Source organism: Sesamum indicum, linkage group LG2 (genome assembly GCF_026168435.1).
Source record: "Sesamum indicum cultivar Baizhima isolate 11 linkage group LG2, ASM2616843v1, whole genome shotgun sequence".
Classification (NCBI taxonomy): domain Eukaryota; kingdom Viridiplantae; phylum Streptophyta; class Magnoliopsida; order Lamiales; family Pedaliaceae; genus Sesamum; species Sesamum indicum.
In genome coordinates, this window is record NC_142658.1 from 22,300,565 (window position 1) to 22,318,919 (window position 18,355).

The 18,355-nt window shown below is 33.4% G+C and overlaps 3 protein-coding genes and 1 non-coding gene across 6 annotated transcripts; 3 read left to right on the forward strand and 1 right to left on the reverse strand.

Annotated features, from left to right (window-relative positions):
• Positions 1–5,368: 5,368 nt before the first annotated feature.
• LOC105156585 (cyclin-D1-1) lies at positions 5,369–9,182 on the forward strand. The gene is made up of 6 exons (XM_011072757.3): positions 5,369–5,796; positions 6,126–6,212; positions 7,195–7,293; positions 7,388–7,592; positions 7,700–7,830; positions 7,917–9,182. The coding sequence occupies exons 1-6, from the start codon at positions 5,548–5,550 to the stop codon at positions 8,157–8,159; spliced, it is 1,014 nt and encodes a 337-aa protein (XP_011071059.1). The 5' UTR covers positions 5,369–5,547; the 3' UTR covers positions 8,160–9,182.
• A 3,986-nt stretch (positions 9,183–13,168) lies between these two features.
• LOC148789276 (U6 spliceosomal RNA) lies at positions 13,169–13,271 on the forward strand. The gene has a single exon (XR_016064201.1). It is a non-coding gene; the product is annotated as a U6 spliceosomal RNA (small nuclear RNA).
• Positions 13,272–13,551: 280 nt separating this feature from the next.
• LOC105156587 (protein PLASTID REDOX INSENSITIVE 2, chloroplastic-like) lies at positions 13,552–17,274 on the forward strand. 3 transcript variants are annotated; one of them, XR_016064160.1, is made up of 5 exons: positions 13,552–13,822; positions 13,957–14,055; positions 14,998–15,230; positions 15,908–16,009; positions 16,116–17,274. XR_016064160.1 is itself a non-coding variant. In XM_088878032.1 (4 exons), exons 1-3 carry the CDS (start codon positions 13,607–13,609, stop codon positions 15,190–15,192), a joined length of 510 nt encoding a protein of 169 aa, XP_088734158.1. In that variant the 5' UTR covers positions 13,552–13,606; the 3' UTR covers positions 15,193–15,230; positions 15,908–17,274. The 3 variants fall into 3 exon arrangements, 2 of the variants coding, with proteins under 2 accessions (XP_088734158.1, XP_011071061.1); XM_088878032.1 differs by having other exon boundaries at positions 15,908–17,274; XM_011072759.3 differs by lacking the exons at positions 15,908–16,009; positions 16,116–17,274 and having other exon boundaries at positions 13,554–13,822; positions 14,998–15,367.
• Positions 15,273–16,471, reverse strand: LOC105156586 (uncharacterized). Its single transcript, XM_011072758.3, has 3 exons — positions 16,201–16,471; positions 15,961–16,109; positions 15,273–15,543 (listed from the first exon to the last, which is right to left on the reverse strand). The coding sequence occupies exons 1-3, from the start codon at positions 16,469–16,471 to the stop codon at positions 15,433–15,435; spliced, it is 531 nt and encodes a 176-aa protein (XP_011071060.1). The 3' UTR covers positions 15,273–15,432.
• Positions 17,275–18,355: the final 1,081 nt, after the last annotated feature.

The following is an 18,355-nucleotide window of genomic DNA, read 5'->3' on the forward strand; positions in this document are numbered from 1 at the left end:
AAAACAGTTTTTGGGTAAGTAGCTGATGAAGAGTAAAATGTCATTGTGGATAGTTCAGTTTGCGTTGACTTAAAACTGTTTAGATCCCCACTTATTTTCTACTAATTACAATCAACCAAAAATAATGGTCCCTCTATATACATTGGTCCTAAACAGTTGTTCCCTGTTCTAAGTCTCTTTACATCTAACCTTAACCACTTAAAGTAACTTCACTATACATATTTTCCAACACTATATACTGTCGTTATCTTTATTTCATGTTCTTGTATTGTTTGATTTGATGTTCCAGTGAAATATTATCATTTGATTTTAATTTACGAAAATATATTTCATATGGACTGCGCGTATAATAATACGTGTATAGGATGACCGAATACATTGATGTTAATGGGACAAGACAATAAACAGAAATAAATATATGAAACAGTATATTCTTACGTACTTTATAGTATAGTATTGTTATATTTTATGTATTTAGTTTAGTCTCTATTAAATGAGAATTTGTGGAAGAGGTTGTGAGTTAAGACAGAGTTGTGCCCGACAGCAAATTGAACATCAGCAATCCAGCGTACTGGACTGGGTATCAGATGAATATCTATATATATATATACTAGGAAAGTTTGTTCTGATCCTCTTGGTTTCTTGGTCATCTTTATATACTAAACTGTCATTAGATACAATAACATTCTGTTTCCCAAAAAGACAAGATTTTCAGCCTGCTCTTAAAAAGTTGTGTATTGTCTACCTGTCTTTGGCACATACCTAATCACACAATTTATATTAATTAATAATAATAATCACTATTAAAATAAAGTAGAAAAATGTAAATACAGTGTCAATTTTTTTTTCTTTTTTGTACGGTAATACAAATTAAAAAATATGTATAATTCTTTATTTATTTAAAAATAATTAATTATTTGTTGAATATTGACAAAATTTTCAAATGTGCAACCCCCCTCTCTTTAATTTAGAATCTGATTTAAAATATTAATAATTCAAACATAATGAATACATTCACATAAAATAAAAAAATAAGAAATTATTATAAAAGTAAACGTACCATAACATTTAAAAACTCGAATTCAGGATATTTTTTTATCAGCATTATCAATTGATCAAAGGTTGACAGAAATTACCTCTCAAGTGATAGTGGATTGCATATAAATTATAGTAATTTTCAAATGATGTGTATAGGTATGATGAGTAGCATTCTATGTAGATGATACAGAAGAGTCAACAAAAGAATCGATGAGAGGAGTGCGAAGTCAATAGTCCGATGTTTAAACTAATTATATACCTAAAGTGACTTTGGATGAATGCCGAATACATAATTGACAGCCTAGCTACAAATTATTAATTATGATTTAGGGTTGGAATATTGGAGTGTGAAATTAATCATTATCCTATATATATCCACCTCCTTAAATATATATATATATATATATATATATATATCTGTGTGTGTTCTTACATGGATGGATATTTCAAATTGCAACAACTAGCTTAATTAGGCCGAATCTCGATAATTAAAATATTTTGATGGGGAACGAGCAATTGGGGCACTCATTAATCCTATATGCATCACAATTAATATTTATAATCCATAAAGATTTATACTAATTATTCAAAGTTCATCGAATTTGCAAATAATAACAAAAGAATTGAATAAAAATTCATATTTATCATCGATTGATTCATTACCGGCAGGTCAAAAGTTTTTCTGTAAAAATTAGTCTTATATATCTCCATGTGCTAATGCATATGTGGAGGTATATCGTTACCTTTATAAGGGTGTAGTTGGTCAGAAAAAAATTATTTAGCGTGCAATAAGTCGTTAATCAGTCAATTGGGGATGAATATGAATTTTCATTTAACTTTTTGTGCTAATGTTATCAAATTCGATGAAGTTTGATTAACAACTAGATGTAGTTTTTCAAACTATAAAAAATTTATGTGTAATTACATCAAACTTTAAGAGAAGAGGGTGTTATTATCTCTAAAAAAAATGAATGCACAAAGTACATGCGTGGAAAAAATGTAAAGGCAACTTGCAACTTTCCCTTTGCCTACGATGGAAAAGGAAAATAATGCAATAAGAAAGTAATAATGCAAACACTAACATTCACGATGACAAGTTAAAATACTGAGAGAATGTTGAAATATAGAAAGGAAGAACATTAATAAAGAGAGAATGAAAATGATGTTCCACTCACAACTACAGAAACAATAAATGGACATATAATGTGGTAAAACACACATGCATGATACATATGAACCTATTGAGGTTGTTGAAGAGCTCAAGATCAAACAGAATACTATGTATGGAGAAACACACTCCAAATCCAGAACAACTCCATATCTCATCCTCAGGATGGGCAACAATGCTATGTTCATGGGATGTTGACTAAGGTTATATATATATTTTCCATTACAGTAATGGATTTCCGACATGTTTCTTATCATCATCGTGCAATGAGTTTGGTGGCAAGTTTTTGAGTCTCAATGCATATGATTTCACCAGTTGAATATCTAAGTTTAGGATGTACGAATTATAATGAGGTTGCAGACGGAATTTAAGATAATTAATATAATTTAGTCTATGCATGCTCTACAAGAAGCAAACCATAAAGAGCGATCGTCTCATAGAGTAAAAAACTTATTTAACTATGCAGAAGGGCATGCAGGAAAATGTCAATCGGGATGAATTCAGACATGAGTTGAATAAGAGTGATAGGTTGCATTTAATATATTGAGAACCAAAATAGCATTTGCATAGTTAGTTGTTTGCAGATAAGTGAAGCACCACCCATGTGCCTTGAATGTGTACATATGAAATGAAACCATGTGAAACTAATAGATGCACTTTTATTTATAATGAAAAAAATTCCTAAAAAGCGTGTCTTGCAATAAGCTTTTCCCATTAATAGTAGTCTATCTAGTTGGGAAAATATAAAACTTATCCCCTTTTACGGTTCAAAATTAAATACAATATTTTTCCTTTCTTTCTTGTTTCCTTTTTTTATGTCCAATAGTTATTATGATGTCGGAATGTTGTATATTTTGTTTTAAAGAAGGAAACCAGCAGGACCATTTCTATCTATTTATTTATGTATTCTTATTGTAATAATAATATTTGATGGTATTTTTTTTTTATTTAAGATGATGACAACGATGATATTATGATATATAGATTAGATGAGGAAGAGGGATACTTGATTTGAAATCAATTGACATGACAAAGTACGTACTAGTAGGCTAACAGCAGTTGACGAATTAATTACGAGTATTTATTGAATGGGTGTCCGTAGGGGGAGAAATACTTGCTCATAATGTCCCTACAACTAGCCCCGGTTTTCTTTGATTCAGTTTAGGTTGCAAGGGCACCATAACACAAGTGGTTTTGTCTGCAAATTAGAAGAGAATGGTATTTATTCTTTTCTAAAGGTGTTCTTATCATGAGAAAATTAGCCAACTACCCATAACAAGACGTTAAATCATGTCAAAATAAGACTTGTACATCTAAAAATATGGACGTCACAAATGGAACAAAAAGTTCCACTTTTTTTTTTGATTCATTACTACATCATTAATTAATATATCTAAATTCAAAGATTAATTAATGCACCAATATTTATAAATTAATAGACAAATTAAAAAATAAAATACTGCTATTAAAAGTAAATTATATACTGAGAAAAATCATAAATCACCTACAGCTAGCTACAACTAAAGAGTATCGTTGAACTAGCGCTGGTGAAAGAATTAAATTTGTCTACGATTATTTCTTTATATTTTCTTTTACATAATTTTCAAAGTTAAAATTGGATCACACAACTATATATCCTACGCTCAAATTTTATTTTGTTTTCTAAAATTGATCTTCAAATAATCAATTATATAAAATCAAAATATTTTGTAGGGTTTTGCCTAACTCATCCTATTTGTCTCCATATATTGGTAAGGTTGAAAGTTACCAACAATTACAAAGCTCATAATTACTTGCAACTATTCCAGCAAAATTGTCTAGATTGAACGCTACTTGGCCGGCATCGTCTGGTCATATCATCAACGTTGAAGAAAAAAAGAAAAAGGAAGGTCCATATACAATTTTAATTCTCCAATTTCTATATATATGCAAAGGATAGGAGAGATTATCTTCTAGAATAATTCTTATCTAAAGAGTTGAATATTATTCACATTTCCTGTATCATTTCTTTTAAATAATTGATTCATTACATCATTTTATATATTTAAATATAAATATTATATTTAATAATTTAATTCAAATTAATTAAAAAAAATAACAAATTACTATAGAAAAAATAAATATATATTTAGACATTAATAGCATTGGAGCTAAAAAATTTTAATCCAGGAGGCTTCAATCGACCACTGAATTCACTAAAGCCTCGTTGTGATTCCCAGTATCAACTGTTCACAGCTTTTTGGGGTGAGTTTAAGTAGTCAAATCATGTCCACGCGCCTCCAAAAGCTGAAACAATGCTTATGGATACTCCAATTTATGCCTATTCTGTGTTTTGTGTGACCCAATCCAAGGACGCTAACATAATTAAAAGTAGTTTTCCTTTTGTCATTACTATATTATAACAAATTGGATAATTACTTTTACTGTTGTAATATATTTTTTAATTTTAACTTTTACTGTTTTGATCATCCATATTTAAATAGTCAAACACATACTATCTCTGATATAATGATTGACACATACCTCTAAATTGTAGAAAATATAATATGGGGCTATCATCTATCTAATTGATGCATTTGTATGGAATATAAATATTTTACATTGATATATCATTTGGTATTTTATTTATATGTGTCTACATTGTGTATGTAAATTTCACATTATGTATAAATTTAAAAATATATTTTATGAACGTGAAAGATTAATCTGTTTCACAAATTTGGCATAGTAGGTTCAAAGTCTTTAAACCACCATTTCCTTCTTGAAATGTTATCTACTAGTGAGTTGAGATTTTTTTTTTAACGATCGTCGTTGCATCAGTACATACAAATTTAAAAAATTAAGAAAAAATATCAGTTTGATCACTTATTTATTTTATTTTTTCCACTTTTATGTAATTAAGTAAGAATAATAAAATATTAAATTATATATATGTATGGAGTAACTGGAATAGCTATTTCTTGTTCATTTTTTTGATTCACTCGCAAAAGTAATTAGTTTGGATACATAGTTTTGTAATCGCTGTTTCGTAAATGCTCTAAAATTTCGGGATATTTTGGCACTCAAAAAGAAATTCAGAACATAGAAAATCATAAATAAATGTCGGAGGAAAATAAAAATAAAATAGCTTTATGTTTGTTAACTCCTTTATATATCCCAAGGAGAAGTGAATCTAAACCGAGCAAGACCTACAGTCCCCACACTCTCTCACACACACTCTCCACACGCACGATTTCCGACGTATGCTCCGACCTATCTCCGGCAATATTTGAAGCCAAAAAGTTTCGTTAAGATGATAGGAAGAGAATGAGGAGCGATCTTCGTCGGCGGTCAAATTCGCCATGTCAGTTTCGTGCTCCGACTGCTTCTCCGACCTTTTGTGCGGCGAGGACTCCACTATTATCTTATCCGGCGGTGGAGATTTATCGTCTGAATATTCATCGGACCTCGAATCTCCGACGGCGGAAGTTGAGGAATCCATCGCCCGACTCTTGGAAGACGAGAGAGATCTAGCCGGAATTAGTTCGCGCTCCACTCATCAACCGATTGATTCGTCTGTTAGAGGGGAATCTGTTGCATGGATTTTCAAGGTATATTATTTTCTTCCAAATTCTGGTTCATGATTCGTGTTTTCTCTATCATGCGCAGGCGGCTAACTTCACCTTGAATATATGAGCTAGGAAAAGAGTGAATTATTTGTTACTTTGATAAATCCTTAACGAGGCACTTGGACAAGTTAAAATCACTTAAGATATCATATAGTGGAACGGTTTAGAATGGAGTTTCTAGTGTGCGCCTACTTCTGCAGGAGTGACTTTTAATGGATTCACAGAGAGACTCATAAACGGCGATGAAACAGTGATTCGTAGGAAGCTACAAACTTAACGGCACAGTTAACGGATTCTCGTTTCTTTTGCAGGTGCAACGATATTATGGTTTTCATCCATTAACGGCGTATCTCTCCGTCAACTATTTTGATCGTTTCCTTTACTCCCATCGCTTGCCAGTAAGATAATATCACCCTGTATTATTATTATTATTATTCTATTTTTCAACTCCTAAATCCTAAAAATTAGGATTGTTTAGTTTCTTAAATAACTAATGACACCGTATGTGTCAATTAATGTCAGATCAAGACGTTCATTAGTATATATGGACAAATAAAGTATCTTATGTTGATTCTAATGCACTCCTTTTACCCCTCCGCGGGTCATCAAAATCATTTTCGATATTGACTTTCAAAACAACTGAAATGGACCTAAATTAATTATCATTAGTGGATGTTTGTTAATTTAATCTTTACGGGTTGTGACTAAACTAAACTGCAAAAAGTTGTAAATTGCGATTTTACCTAGAAAAAAAATCCCATTTATGAATCATTTATAGGCCTTAACTTTAATTGGTCATAATAAATAGTGATATAGATACCATCATTTATTAAAAACTTTAACATCATCTCCTTGTGTTTAATTAATTCTATGCGCCCAATGGAATACATGTAGGGCGCGCGCGCGGTTCCATGAATTAAAGGCAAAAAAGCTGGAGACTTGAATTGACATAAACTTACCGCTAATCCAATATTATTATGGAGATTGTGACTTGTCGAAGAATTTGTTTCTTGTAGCCCTTTTCATTATATTAATACTCTTGATATTTATGTACCAGAGAATATATATATATATAATGTGGAGGAAATATGTGAATGATGACGAATAGAACTATTAATTAACATGCTTGTTGATAATATATATAAAGCAGCATTATCTTCTCTAAAAGTATATGTATTTAGGAAGGTCCATTTGCCTCTTTTGGTCCCTAACAACCTCAGAATACATGCATTCCGATGGGTATCATTAATTATTTGTTAATAATTGGGTTTTATTGTAATTCAACACAACTAATCCGTTGTTGTTTTATTCTAATAATGTATATACGTATTTGTCAATGAGATTTTGTATTCTTCGTCACACATCTCAAAATAATTGCAGAAAATGAGTGGATGGCCACTGCAACTATTGTCCGTTGCATGCTTGTCATTAGCTGCTAAGATGGAGGAACCTCTGGTTCCTTCTCTTCTGGATCTTCAGGTACTTTGTGATTTATCTTGATAATATTGATTTAGTGAAGTGGGTAGCTTGAAAATGAAAATCAGATTGATGGATAATTTTCTCTAATTATTAGGTTGAAGGTTCATCAAAATTTATTTTTGAACCAAGAACTATACAAAGAATGGAACTTCTTGTTCTGAGGGTCTTAGATTGGAGACTCCGTTCTATTTCTCCATTTTCCTATCTCTGCTTTTTCGCACTCAAGATGGACCCAACTGGAACTTTTACTGAGTTCCTTACGTCAAGGGCAAAAGATATTATTCTCTCAACCATTCGAGGTACTCTTAAGAAGCTAGCTAATTATATTTTTCTCATCATGCATCAATTAATTCTATAATTTAACTAATTCTTTTGACTTGAAATACCTTTTTCTTAATATCAACAGAGACCAGCTTCCTCGAATATCGGCCATCTAGCTTTGCTGCTGCAGCAATACTCTGTGCAGCAAATGATCTGCCAAATTTCTCTTTGATCACAGCTCAACATGCTGAGTCATGGTGTGATGGACTCCACAAAGTAAGAAAGAAAATCATGAATTACGTTATTGTACGTTTGACAAGAAATATTTGCCAACTTGGATAGAAAATCCCCTTATTTTGCAGGATAATATTACGAGTTGCCACCAATTGATTCGACAAATCAATTTCAGTATTAAGCCAAAGTCGCAACCAAAGGTTTTACCGCAGCTCCGAGTAATGCCTCGGGCGAGTACTACTTCGAGTGCTTCATCATCATCATCATCATCATCATCATCATCCTCATCCTCCTCCTTATCCTTGTCTTATAAAAGAAGGAAGTTAAATAATTCTTTGTGGTCCGATGATGAGAAAGGAAGCTCTGATTAAGAGAGTTAATTACAATTAAGAAGAAAAAGAAAAGAAAATGGTGGTGTGAGTTGTCTAGAATCCTCAATATTTTTCCTCGGAGGGTACAATGAGATAAGAATCGAGACGAGTGATGTAGATAAGTAAATAGACATAATGGGTGTACAAAATGTATGGGAGATTTCATTATAACCTTTCTTGGTGGGCATATTGTCATCCATGAATAGGTTCGCAGATTCCCAAGGGAAGGGAAGGGAAGGGGTATTGATACATATGTTAGTACTCCTATTCTGGTGTGAGAAAGTGATGAGAATTGAATAATGTTATAGTGGAGTGATGGAGTACATGAATGATTATGAAGGGGAGAGCAGCGATTGAATTCAATTGTAGCATTGATTGTTGATGAATAAAAGGGATTGGTGGGTCCAGAAAGGGGTTGGAAAATCAATGGAGTTTGGCAAAAAAATTGATGTTGAGGTGCTGTTCATGAAATAGGAGTAGGTTACCAGGTCCATCATTGCACTATACAAAGCTCCCCATTCACAAATTAATGAAGTGATGCAATAAAAGAGAACAGGAGGGAGATATAATAAGGTTCGTGCGTGGCTCCATGAACACCTTATGGGTTGTTGAGTGATGTGTATGCGCGCATATAGTGTGGTGTACACGTGTGCATGTGTGCTTTTTTGGCGGGAAATGTCCCTTTATTTTTCTTTCTTTTGTCCTAACTATATACTTGGACATATATATATATATATATATTTCCTAATACGTGTGTTGTTTGGGTGCGCGTGTAACAAATACACGTGAAACTTCTTTTTCCTTAAACTTTTTCTCTTTTGGTTTTTGTTTGAAACGAGAGAAAAGTCTCTTTCTAGGAATGCCAAGAATTGGCCTAACTACAGAGGTCTTTGGGGCCTTCTCATAATTTATGTATGGTTTTTTTTTTTTTTTTTCCACAATGAGTGTTGTATTTGGATGTAATAAAAATATCAGGCATTGTTTATTTAATTTACACTGGAAATTAGAAATTCTTATTTCTTACTTTCTCCCATGGTGACCCCATTGATCCGGGGTCTGTGCAGTGCACGTGATTGACAATAAAGATTTTGTAGCTTAGCCATTTGTTTTATTACTGAGTATATATAAAAAAGCATTTAAGAAGAAAGGTGGAGAAAACTTTGTTGTGATGGGTGATGAAGGGACTGGGACTGGGAGTTGGTCCCTCAGGCAATAAAAGACTGATTCAATCAGTGAATATGACTCCTTAACCAGTCCCCTTCTCGTGACCTGACCCATCTGCTGTCTACTGATCTCACCCAGATTTCAAACATTTATGCCTCTTCCTCTACCCCCACCCCCCAGAAACCTAACCTTCTAACTCTCAATAACTAGAACCTTTTCATTTGGCCCGTTCAACTACGTACTACACTTACTAAATTATTATACATTGTATATAATGCTCCTATGAATTTAAATAATATAAAATTGGTTAATAATGTATAATGTCAACAGAAAGTAAAACAATATATAACATTATTATAACTTTTTAAGAATTAAAGCATGCACATAAAAACATATAAAATAATCTACTTTTGTAATTATTAAATCCTAATTGGTTCAACGAATGGGGGTTCTAGAAAGGACGGGCCTTGTGTTGAAGAAAATGCTCGCAATTTGTTGAGTTTGAAATTCGCCTCAAATCCCACGTATTGTCATCTCGTTATTTAAGCAATGCAGGAGGTGCGAGCTGGGGTCACGTACGTCCTCCTTTGCAATACCCAAACATTGACCAGACAGTTACATTATTCCGTGCATTTTGACTGTAGCATATGTCCACATATACATACATATATATATATATATGATGTTGTGGCATGTAACTAATTAGTAGACTTCTACAAATGTTATTATCAATAAAAGTAAATTGTTTGGTTATTCAAGTATGAAGTACACTATTAAATGGAATCCCTTAGTTATATATACCATTAATTGAAAAGTCTTGTTCCCATTTTCAAACTTAAAAAAAAAATATTATTTTCATCTTATAAGTAACGGACTAGTATTTTTTTTTATCTATTTAAAACTCATTTTTTCATAAAAGATATTTCTTTTTAAGAAAAGCACATCGAAAATATTTATTGTAAAAAAATATAATTTTGGTCAGAAAATATCATGTGCGTGGCACGTGATGTCGACATGAAATGAGAGACATTTTCTTGTCAACTTAGCAATTTTCACTACAAATGTTCATTATTATAATTTATTGTCAGATAAATTTCAAGTGGACCGAAAATAACCCCTCCACACTTACACGACGAAAATTACAATTTTTCCTCCAAACCCTGTAGTTGAAAGAAAACAAGGTTCCTGCCTTTAATACTAATTAAATACGCTAATTCTTGAAAACTAAACCCCACAAAATACCTTCATAAAACCTGTAAATTCTATTCAAATGTACCCTCAAAACGAGGGTGTAGAATGTACGGTACAAGGGGACTAAATCATTAATCATCTTTTCATGTATCTTGGACATTCAACCAACAGCTGGTTTCGTGGTCCACATTTGAGAAAAATATGACTATGTTGTCACAAGTTAATTTCCTTAGTACAGTTTCATGGATTACCTACTTCGACGGGCATGCTTGGCTCAATTAATGTCTGCTTCTTTACCTTTGGAAACAAACCCGTAGATCGAGGCTGTCTATTAATTTACAACTCAGCTTCGCTCCTTGCTACAAATACGTCCCATGAAAAGATAAAAGCTGGACAATTTTGAACTATTTTTGGATTAAAAATCTTGTTAATGTTCGACAACATTAGTTGCTTTAATTTGAGGTAACATGCATGCATATGTTGTAATATTCGTGTGTGATTGTGCTAAAGCCTAAAGTCATAGATTTATTTTGTAATTAAGTTGTGTCAATCATGCAACTAATTTATAACAATAATGTTCGACAGAATTGAGTACACCTAACACCTACCAAAGAAAATTGTGAAGAAAATGCTTTGGATTGTGTGATTGATATTAATATATGTGGTTCTAACAATACGAAATCTTGGTCGCAATCACTTAAGGGACAATTTCGAGAAGCATAATCCATATGTATAATTAAGGTTGAATTATAAAATAACTCACTTTATACTTGTTACCTGATAATTGATGTATAATTCAAGATTGTGGGAATTTACACAAATGCCCTCAATGCTTAAACCAAACCAAAGTTAGTGCCTTTTTCATTTCTCTTAACCACAATGATGACCGCTTAATCATTTTCGGATTTGTTGTTTATCCGAAGTCAAAAAATTCATAAATACTAGTCAGCCCTTCTGCTTCAGAAGTACAATTTTTCATACCAAATAGTTTTTTACGACTTTCACTATTCTTCCTATATCATATTGTTAACTTAAGTATTGGAGGGCTATAATCTGAACCTTTTCGATAGTTTTTATTGTTTCTTGGCTTGTGAAATAGATAAAATGACAGATATTTACACTTAATTTAATGGTCTGCCCACTGAAGCCTAAAGAGGTATTCGTTCTGTCATCTAGGAAAGTGGATGTGGAGGGGTATAGAGGAGCGTTAAATGTTTGAGTCACACTCTTTTTAAACAGATCAAATTCACAGCTTTAATTGAAGAGATAAAAAGAAGACCCTATAAACCTCAGCTTTTGATCCTTATTTTTTGTGTTGTAAGACAAAAAGAGTAGCGATTGGACACTGGACTAAAAGAATTCAAAAGTTGGAATCATTCCACAGTTTCCCAGTTTACTTCATGAGATTTCATAATGCAAGACAGCAACACTTTCATTCATTAATTCCCCAAAGGCCATGCACCCTTTTCTCCATCCTCCTCATTTCATTCTCATTTTAGGACAATATAGCATAAAACAAACCAAATATAAATGTTGGACGCGATCTGTGCCCCGTATTGTCCTTTCTCAAATTTTTTAAATTTGTATAATTTTGTCCTAAAAAAAAGTTTCAATAAGCTCCTATAAAACAACACCAGCATATCATCAATACCTCAGGTCACGGGGTACAGATTGTATGCACCAGCTCGGTGCATCAATATCTTTATGTTGGTGTCTTTCCAACTCATAATTTTTCTCTTAGGATGCCAATTTACAAGCATCAAAAGTGGCTGAAAAAAGGGAGTGACAAAGGCAAGAGGGGTGTAAATGGAGGGGAGCGTGGAAATGGCATGTTTCTCTTTTCTTTAATGCTTTGTGACTGTGGATGGACCTCCATTCTTGCCAAAGAGTGGAGACAAAAGAGTCATCTCTACAATCATCAACACAAACTATATATATTTTTTTGATCACACCACATGATCTGCATTATTAAAATTTTTGCCCTCATGTCTTAATCATAAAAGCAAATAGTGAAAACTTTTGGGGCTGGTTTGCAGCACAAAATTGTCTGCTTTTGAGATTTTATATTATGATTGTTTTTGGATATGGGGGATCGAGGATTATCAGATTCGTGACATGCAGTAGTACAAGTGTAAGAACTTTTACATGAAGATTGATATTTAAGTTCTAACCTAACCTGTCCTAATGATGGCAGTAATAACAATTTGGCACAAACAATTAGGTTTTGTTTCAAAGGTAGAATAATTACTCCATCACATCAATAAAAAATGTTCAACTAAGCAGAAAAAGCCAAAAGGAAGATTAGGAAAGTAAGCCCAGAATTTCAAGATTTGATGGGCGGGACTTAAATAATTAAATTCCTAAACCATTCAAGCAATGGATCTAAATATTAATTAATTATTTACTGCTTATTCCATCTTCCTTCTTGGCTACATCAATAAGTAATATACTTGTGTATCTATCTATCTATCTAAATATGACCTTTTAAATATGATTAATAGATTGTTTTCATTGGTACGTATGCATTTTAAATAATTAGTTTAATGCATTTTTTTTCATCTGAAAGAAAGATCAAAATTGATTTTCCAAGTTCTATCTGATACTCGAACTCGTGGATCGTTTTCTTGCACTCCTTTACTAGATTAGGTGTTGTTGTCCCTTTGGAGACAATCGATAAAATTGGAACGACACAGAAAAAATTAATATGAATCCTATAAAAGGATGACACACATAAATCGAGAAAAGGTGTTGTTTGTGATGGGCTGTGAATAAAATTGGGTAAAGCCGAAAACTAAAGGCTAAGAAGTACATTGGGTTGTTAGGCTATGATGCTTCCATTGGGTTATGTAAAGTTAGACCACGATCCGTATAAATTTCAGTGGCCCAAAAACTCAAATGGGGCCCACTTGTACCCAGCCCAATTATTTGGGGTTAAGTTCTGGATACAGCCCGTTTATGAAATTGTGTGGTTTAAAAGAAATGGGCCTTATATCGAAATAAGGAACATATTGATCATCCAAGTGGCCCCGGCCCATCTATTAAGATGACCGAATTTCACCACTAGTCGCACCCCGGCGTACGTTAGCCACCAAATGGCGTCAGCGTCGCTCGGTAACCTCATCTTCCGCTCACCCGCGGCGGTTCCCGCCAGAAAGGCTATCCCCAATTGTGCTATCCTGCGCAGCGCTTCCCTTATCCTGCCAAGGCCTTCGCTCTTTTTCTGCCGAGAGACTTTCTCAAGACCTCCAAAGGCAACCCCATCCCAGAAGTACGTTTATCCTGACCCCAGTGCTGATTTTGCTTCAGCTGTAAGTCAATAATGGGATTTCTTCTCTCTCTCTCTCTCTCTCTCTCTCTCTCTCTTTTCTAAAGATTGTATTTTTTAAATGGTGACCGCCTTTTTTTTGTTTCCAGTAACTATGTGTTTTTGGAAAAATTATAGGAGACGCAGAAGTTCAAAGCTGAATTGCTGAAGAAACTGTTGAAAGAAAAAGAGACCTTCGGAGATGATCTTCAAATGGTTGTCAATGTCTGTGCCGAGGTAATTTTCCATTGATATTTTGTGAAATTATTTGTGGGTTACGTAATATGTTACTTGGTTAATCAGCTATTTCCGAGTTGCTGGTTATAGATTTCACTAATTTTGAGTTGTACTCTTATTTAAAGACTCTAATTAGAAACTACTCGGTGAAACTTCTATTCAAATGTTAATATTGCTTCAATTGGCTAACAGATACAAGTATTATTGCTTTCTGGTTTTGTTTTCTTGGACTTTACCTCTCTGGATTATAGCTTCATTGGCCACTATATTGATGCTTTAGTAAATGATTCTCTCTGATTTGATCAGTTTAGCACAAGTTGGTGAATCTGCTCCTAGTCATATAATAGTTACTATATGAATTGTTTTCGAGTTTGTCTGGTTTGATGACGTTGTAAAATCAGGAGAATCTTAGTCCTTCGTAAGCTGATTTTCTTGTGTTATAATATACAAGACTGATTTCTGAAGGAAAAGGCTGATTTCATATCAAGCTTTTTGCAGTTACACCATGTGATTATATCATTTTTTAATGTTTACTTAATCTCCTGGACATTGGAAGATTCTGGTTGTCCGTTCCCCAAATAGAAGGTTGTGATACTATGCACAAGCCTTCACATGAATTCTGTATTACTCTTCTATGCTTGCTTGGTCTGATCATCATAGTATCACTTCTTGCACTCCATGTTGCTGATTGTCAGAAGTAGCAAAACAATTGTTTTTGTCCTCAAAATATCTTCCTTTTCCTTGGACCAAAAAGAATGCATTGATTGACTCTGAGAAGAATAACATCTTACCATTGAAACAGCTTTTTGACTTTTCCTGTGCTGGCATTGTGCTTTAAAATCATCTATCTTCCTGGTACTTCTAAACTGATGATGAAATAGTTTCAGTTAAGGTTAATTGCCTGAAACTAACCTGTTTTAACACATCCTGTTGTGACATTAGATATTCAGTGAATTCCTACACAAACAATATGGAGGACCTGGAACATTATTGATCGAGCCTTTCACGGATATGATGGTGTCTCTCAAGGAAAAAAATCTTCCTGGAGCACCGTTAGCTGCTCGAGCTTCGTTATTGTGGGCACAAAATTACGTCGATGAGGATTGGGAAAATTGGAACTCCAGATCAGACGAATGATGTCCGCATACTGTATACCTATCCCCACCTATCTTGAGGTTGGTGGGTCAGTAGAGAATGCAAAGGAAGATGTCTTGGGATGTTCAAATTTCACTAGGAAAACATGTATTAGTCAAGAAAGAGACTCTTGTTTACCATTCTCTCCTATTAGCTATACAAAGGAAACATTTCTCAACATTTTGCAAGTTGAATGTTTTGCGGTTGACAGCGTAGCAGAAAATTTCTCTAAAATTGACTATCTCAGCTTCCAGACTCTGAAATGCTTTGTAAAGATGGCCGCCATGATTTGGGCCTTCCTGCAGCTAAATTTGTCGATCCTGATCTCTGCTGATGTCTGTCAGGTCTTGTGGCCTGCAAATTGTCAATATATTAATTAGTATAAATTAAAAGAAGATAATTCTTGATATGTTCTGACAGTTTTGTGGTGAATTTTTAGTGGCAGAAATGACTGATCCTACAACGCACTGAAATAAAGTTCTGAATTTACTGTCAAAACGAATGAAATTCTGCAGTCTGAGTAGTGGGTTCCACCCTCTCCATTTTGCATCTTGTATATTGAGTCATAGGAGCAACATAAATGGTGGCTTCATTTCTCCAAGAAAATGCTTTTCTAATCTGTATTAATACTGCTAATCTACACTGACTATAATCATATTCAGAGGCCCTCTTGATTATATATTATGACCTTACATTCTCTTCCTTTGTAATTTTGCAGAAGCAGATAAAACTGATATCCCAATTTGAGAAATTAAATGGCCGACGATTTACCTGATTGTTCTTCTGTGATGCAGACTTCTCAGGCTCACACTCAGAACTGGTACTCTTATTTTCTGAATTCATCTGCAGAGTTTCCCCTAATTCTGACTGGCGTTTCTTCATTTTTGCATGCTTCTTTGCTCTAAGCACTTTCATGACCTCTGCAGCAAAATCCCACAACTGTCAGACCAAAAACTATCACAAAGAAAATTCAGAAAAAGCTTCTTGCAAGTACATGCAGAAAGGCCGAACCTTGAGTGGTGACAAGCCGATAGGCCCTGCCAAGAACTAAAGTATCACTCGGGCGGAGAAGCTTAACACGAGTGAACCGCACCGTCTTGTTATCATCTGAATTCTCTTGGCCTTCACCAGAAATCTGTAATGGAATTATGAGAGAGACGTAGTGCCCTGGATTCATTTTCATCACCTCACTGGCTGCGACCGGCCAATACATCCTCTCCTGCTTCCCACTTGGATGTTGTATCACTAATGCTGCTGCATCCACTGCCTGGCAATTCCCCATTCGTTTCTCTCTCACAAGAAAAGAACACACCTTTTTGTTCTGTTAGGAATGTTTGTGAGGGAGAGAAGATGATGGTGGGGAAATTAGTAATGAAATAGATAAGGGAAGAAACAAGGAAAGACTGGAAGGTGGTGAGATGAAACCTATGGTCCCTCTCTGAGTGCCCACAACCATGATTTAAATTGCCGTCACTCCGGTTATACTAAGTGACACATTTTATACTTTATTCTGAATTCCTTTTGCATTATCATTATTATACTATGTACTACTAATGGTTTTTATACTATTATTTCATGATATCGATGCTTAATACTTATGCATGAATTTTTTTCGTTTATATTTTAGTGTCATGGGGGCCGGCAGTGTTTTTTGAACAGATTCTCGTGAGACTGCCATGTGGTTATCCTTCAAAGGTGGTGATCTTGGAGGACTGTCGACGCGGTCAAGATTCAGATTTAAGGGAGCTAATGATGGACGATTTTGTTATAATTAAGCTATTTAAACTCCTTTCTTGGGCGCTCTCTCTCTTATATCTTTCCATGCTGCAAGTCAAGAGTCAAAGAAATCCAACGCTTTAACTATGTTTGAAGCCATCTGGGCTATTTTTATATTGCTTTATATGTGCAGGTGAAAACATGGATGGTGTTGACAAGTTAGAAGGATTGATGGTGTTGAAGAATTGAGTCATTTTCCGCATTTGTTTACAACCGGCCAAATAATTATGTCCTCTGTACGCATGTATGTTGTATTTATCTAATAATTTGTTGTGTTTGAGTTCCCATATGAGAAGTGCTAGTTTTAGACATTGGAAACATCGGGTCAACTCTTTGGTGTCTGAATTATTTCCCTTTTGTTTTAAAATACCTTACTCTTCAAGATTAACATATATTTGAAGGGAACAGCTCTGAAACATGCCACATATTGCATCATCAACTCCAGAAACATGTTATTTTGCATCCTTCAGAGATAATACAATTTCATCAACAAATATACATTTTCAAAATGTATAACTTTATGCAAAAAAGAAAAAAAGAAAAATTAAGGTCAATCTTAGATATAACTAAACCTAGTTAAGCTGTTGCAAATGTAATATTTTTAGAGAAAAACTTACAGTGTCGTAGGCTGATTCTGTATATTAAAATTACTTGTCAGTGACAGAGACGAAAATTATAGTTACTATTATTATAATACTAGTAATTTGTAGCACACTCTATGTGAATTTTTAAAATAACATGAAAAATAAAAAATTTATATTTTTTTTTATTTAATAGTGTATATAAAATAATAAATTAATATTATATTCCTACAAAATAATGAAAGAAAATTAAAAGAAAAAATAACTATTAAAAGATAATGAGAGAGTGGGAAGTTCGATAAAAAAAAAAATTAACATACCAAAGAGGGAGAGACACCATAAAGGTGCTCTCTCTTAATATATAGTATAAATATATTTCATAAAATTAAGGATAAATTACAACAGCCTTTCTTGAGGTTTTTCATAATTATAATTATCTTTTTATTATTTGAAAAATTATAAATATTCCCTAGTATTATCAGTCATTTAACAAATATCCCTTCGTGACAATTTATTGTAGGAGGATATTTGTAATTTTTCAAATAACAAGATGTATTTACAATTACAAAAATACCAAAGCATGCCGTTGTAATTTACTCTAAAATTAATAAACGCATACTCTGTCTCCCAAAACGTACGGGTATCTGTTTCGCTTAATGAGATTGATGTAATGGGAGTTTATTGATTAAATTGATATATTTCTTAATTTATTAATATTATTATAAATTATGTAAGGATCGTTTTAAAAAAAAAAAAAATATAGGGCTAAGGCAACAACATCTAGTGGTATATTGCACTGCTTAACTGTT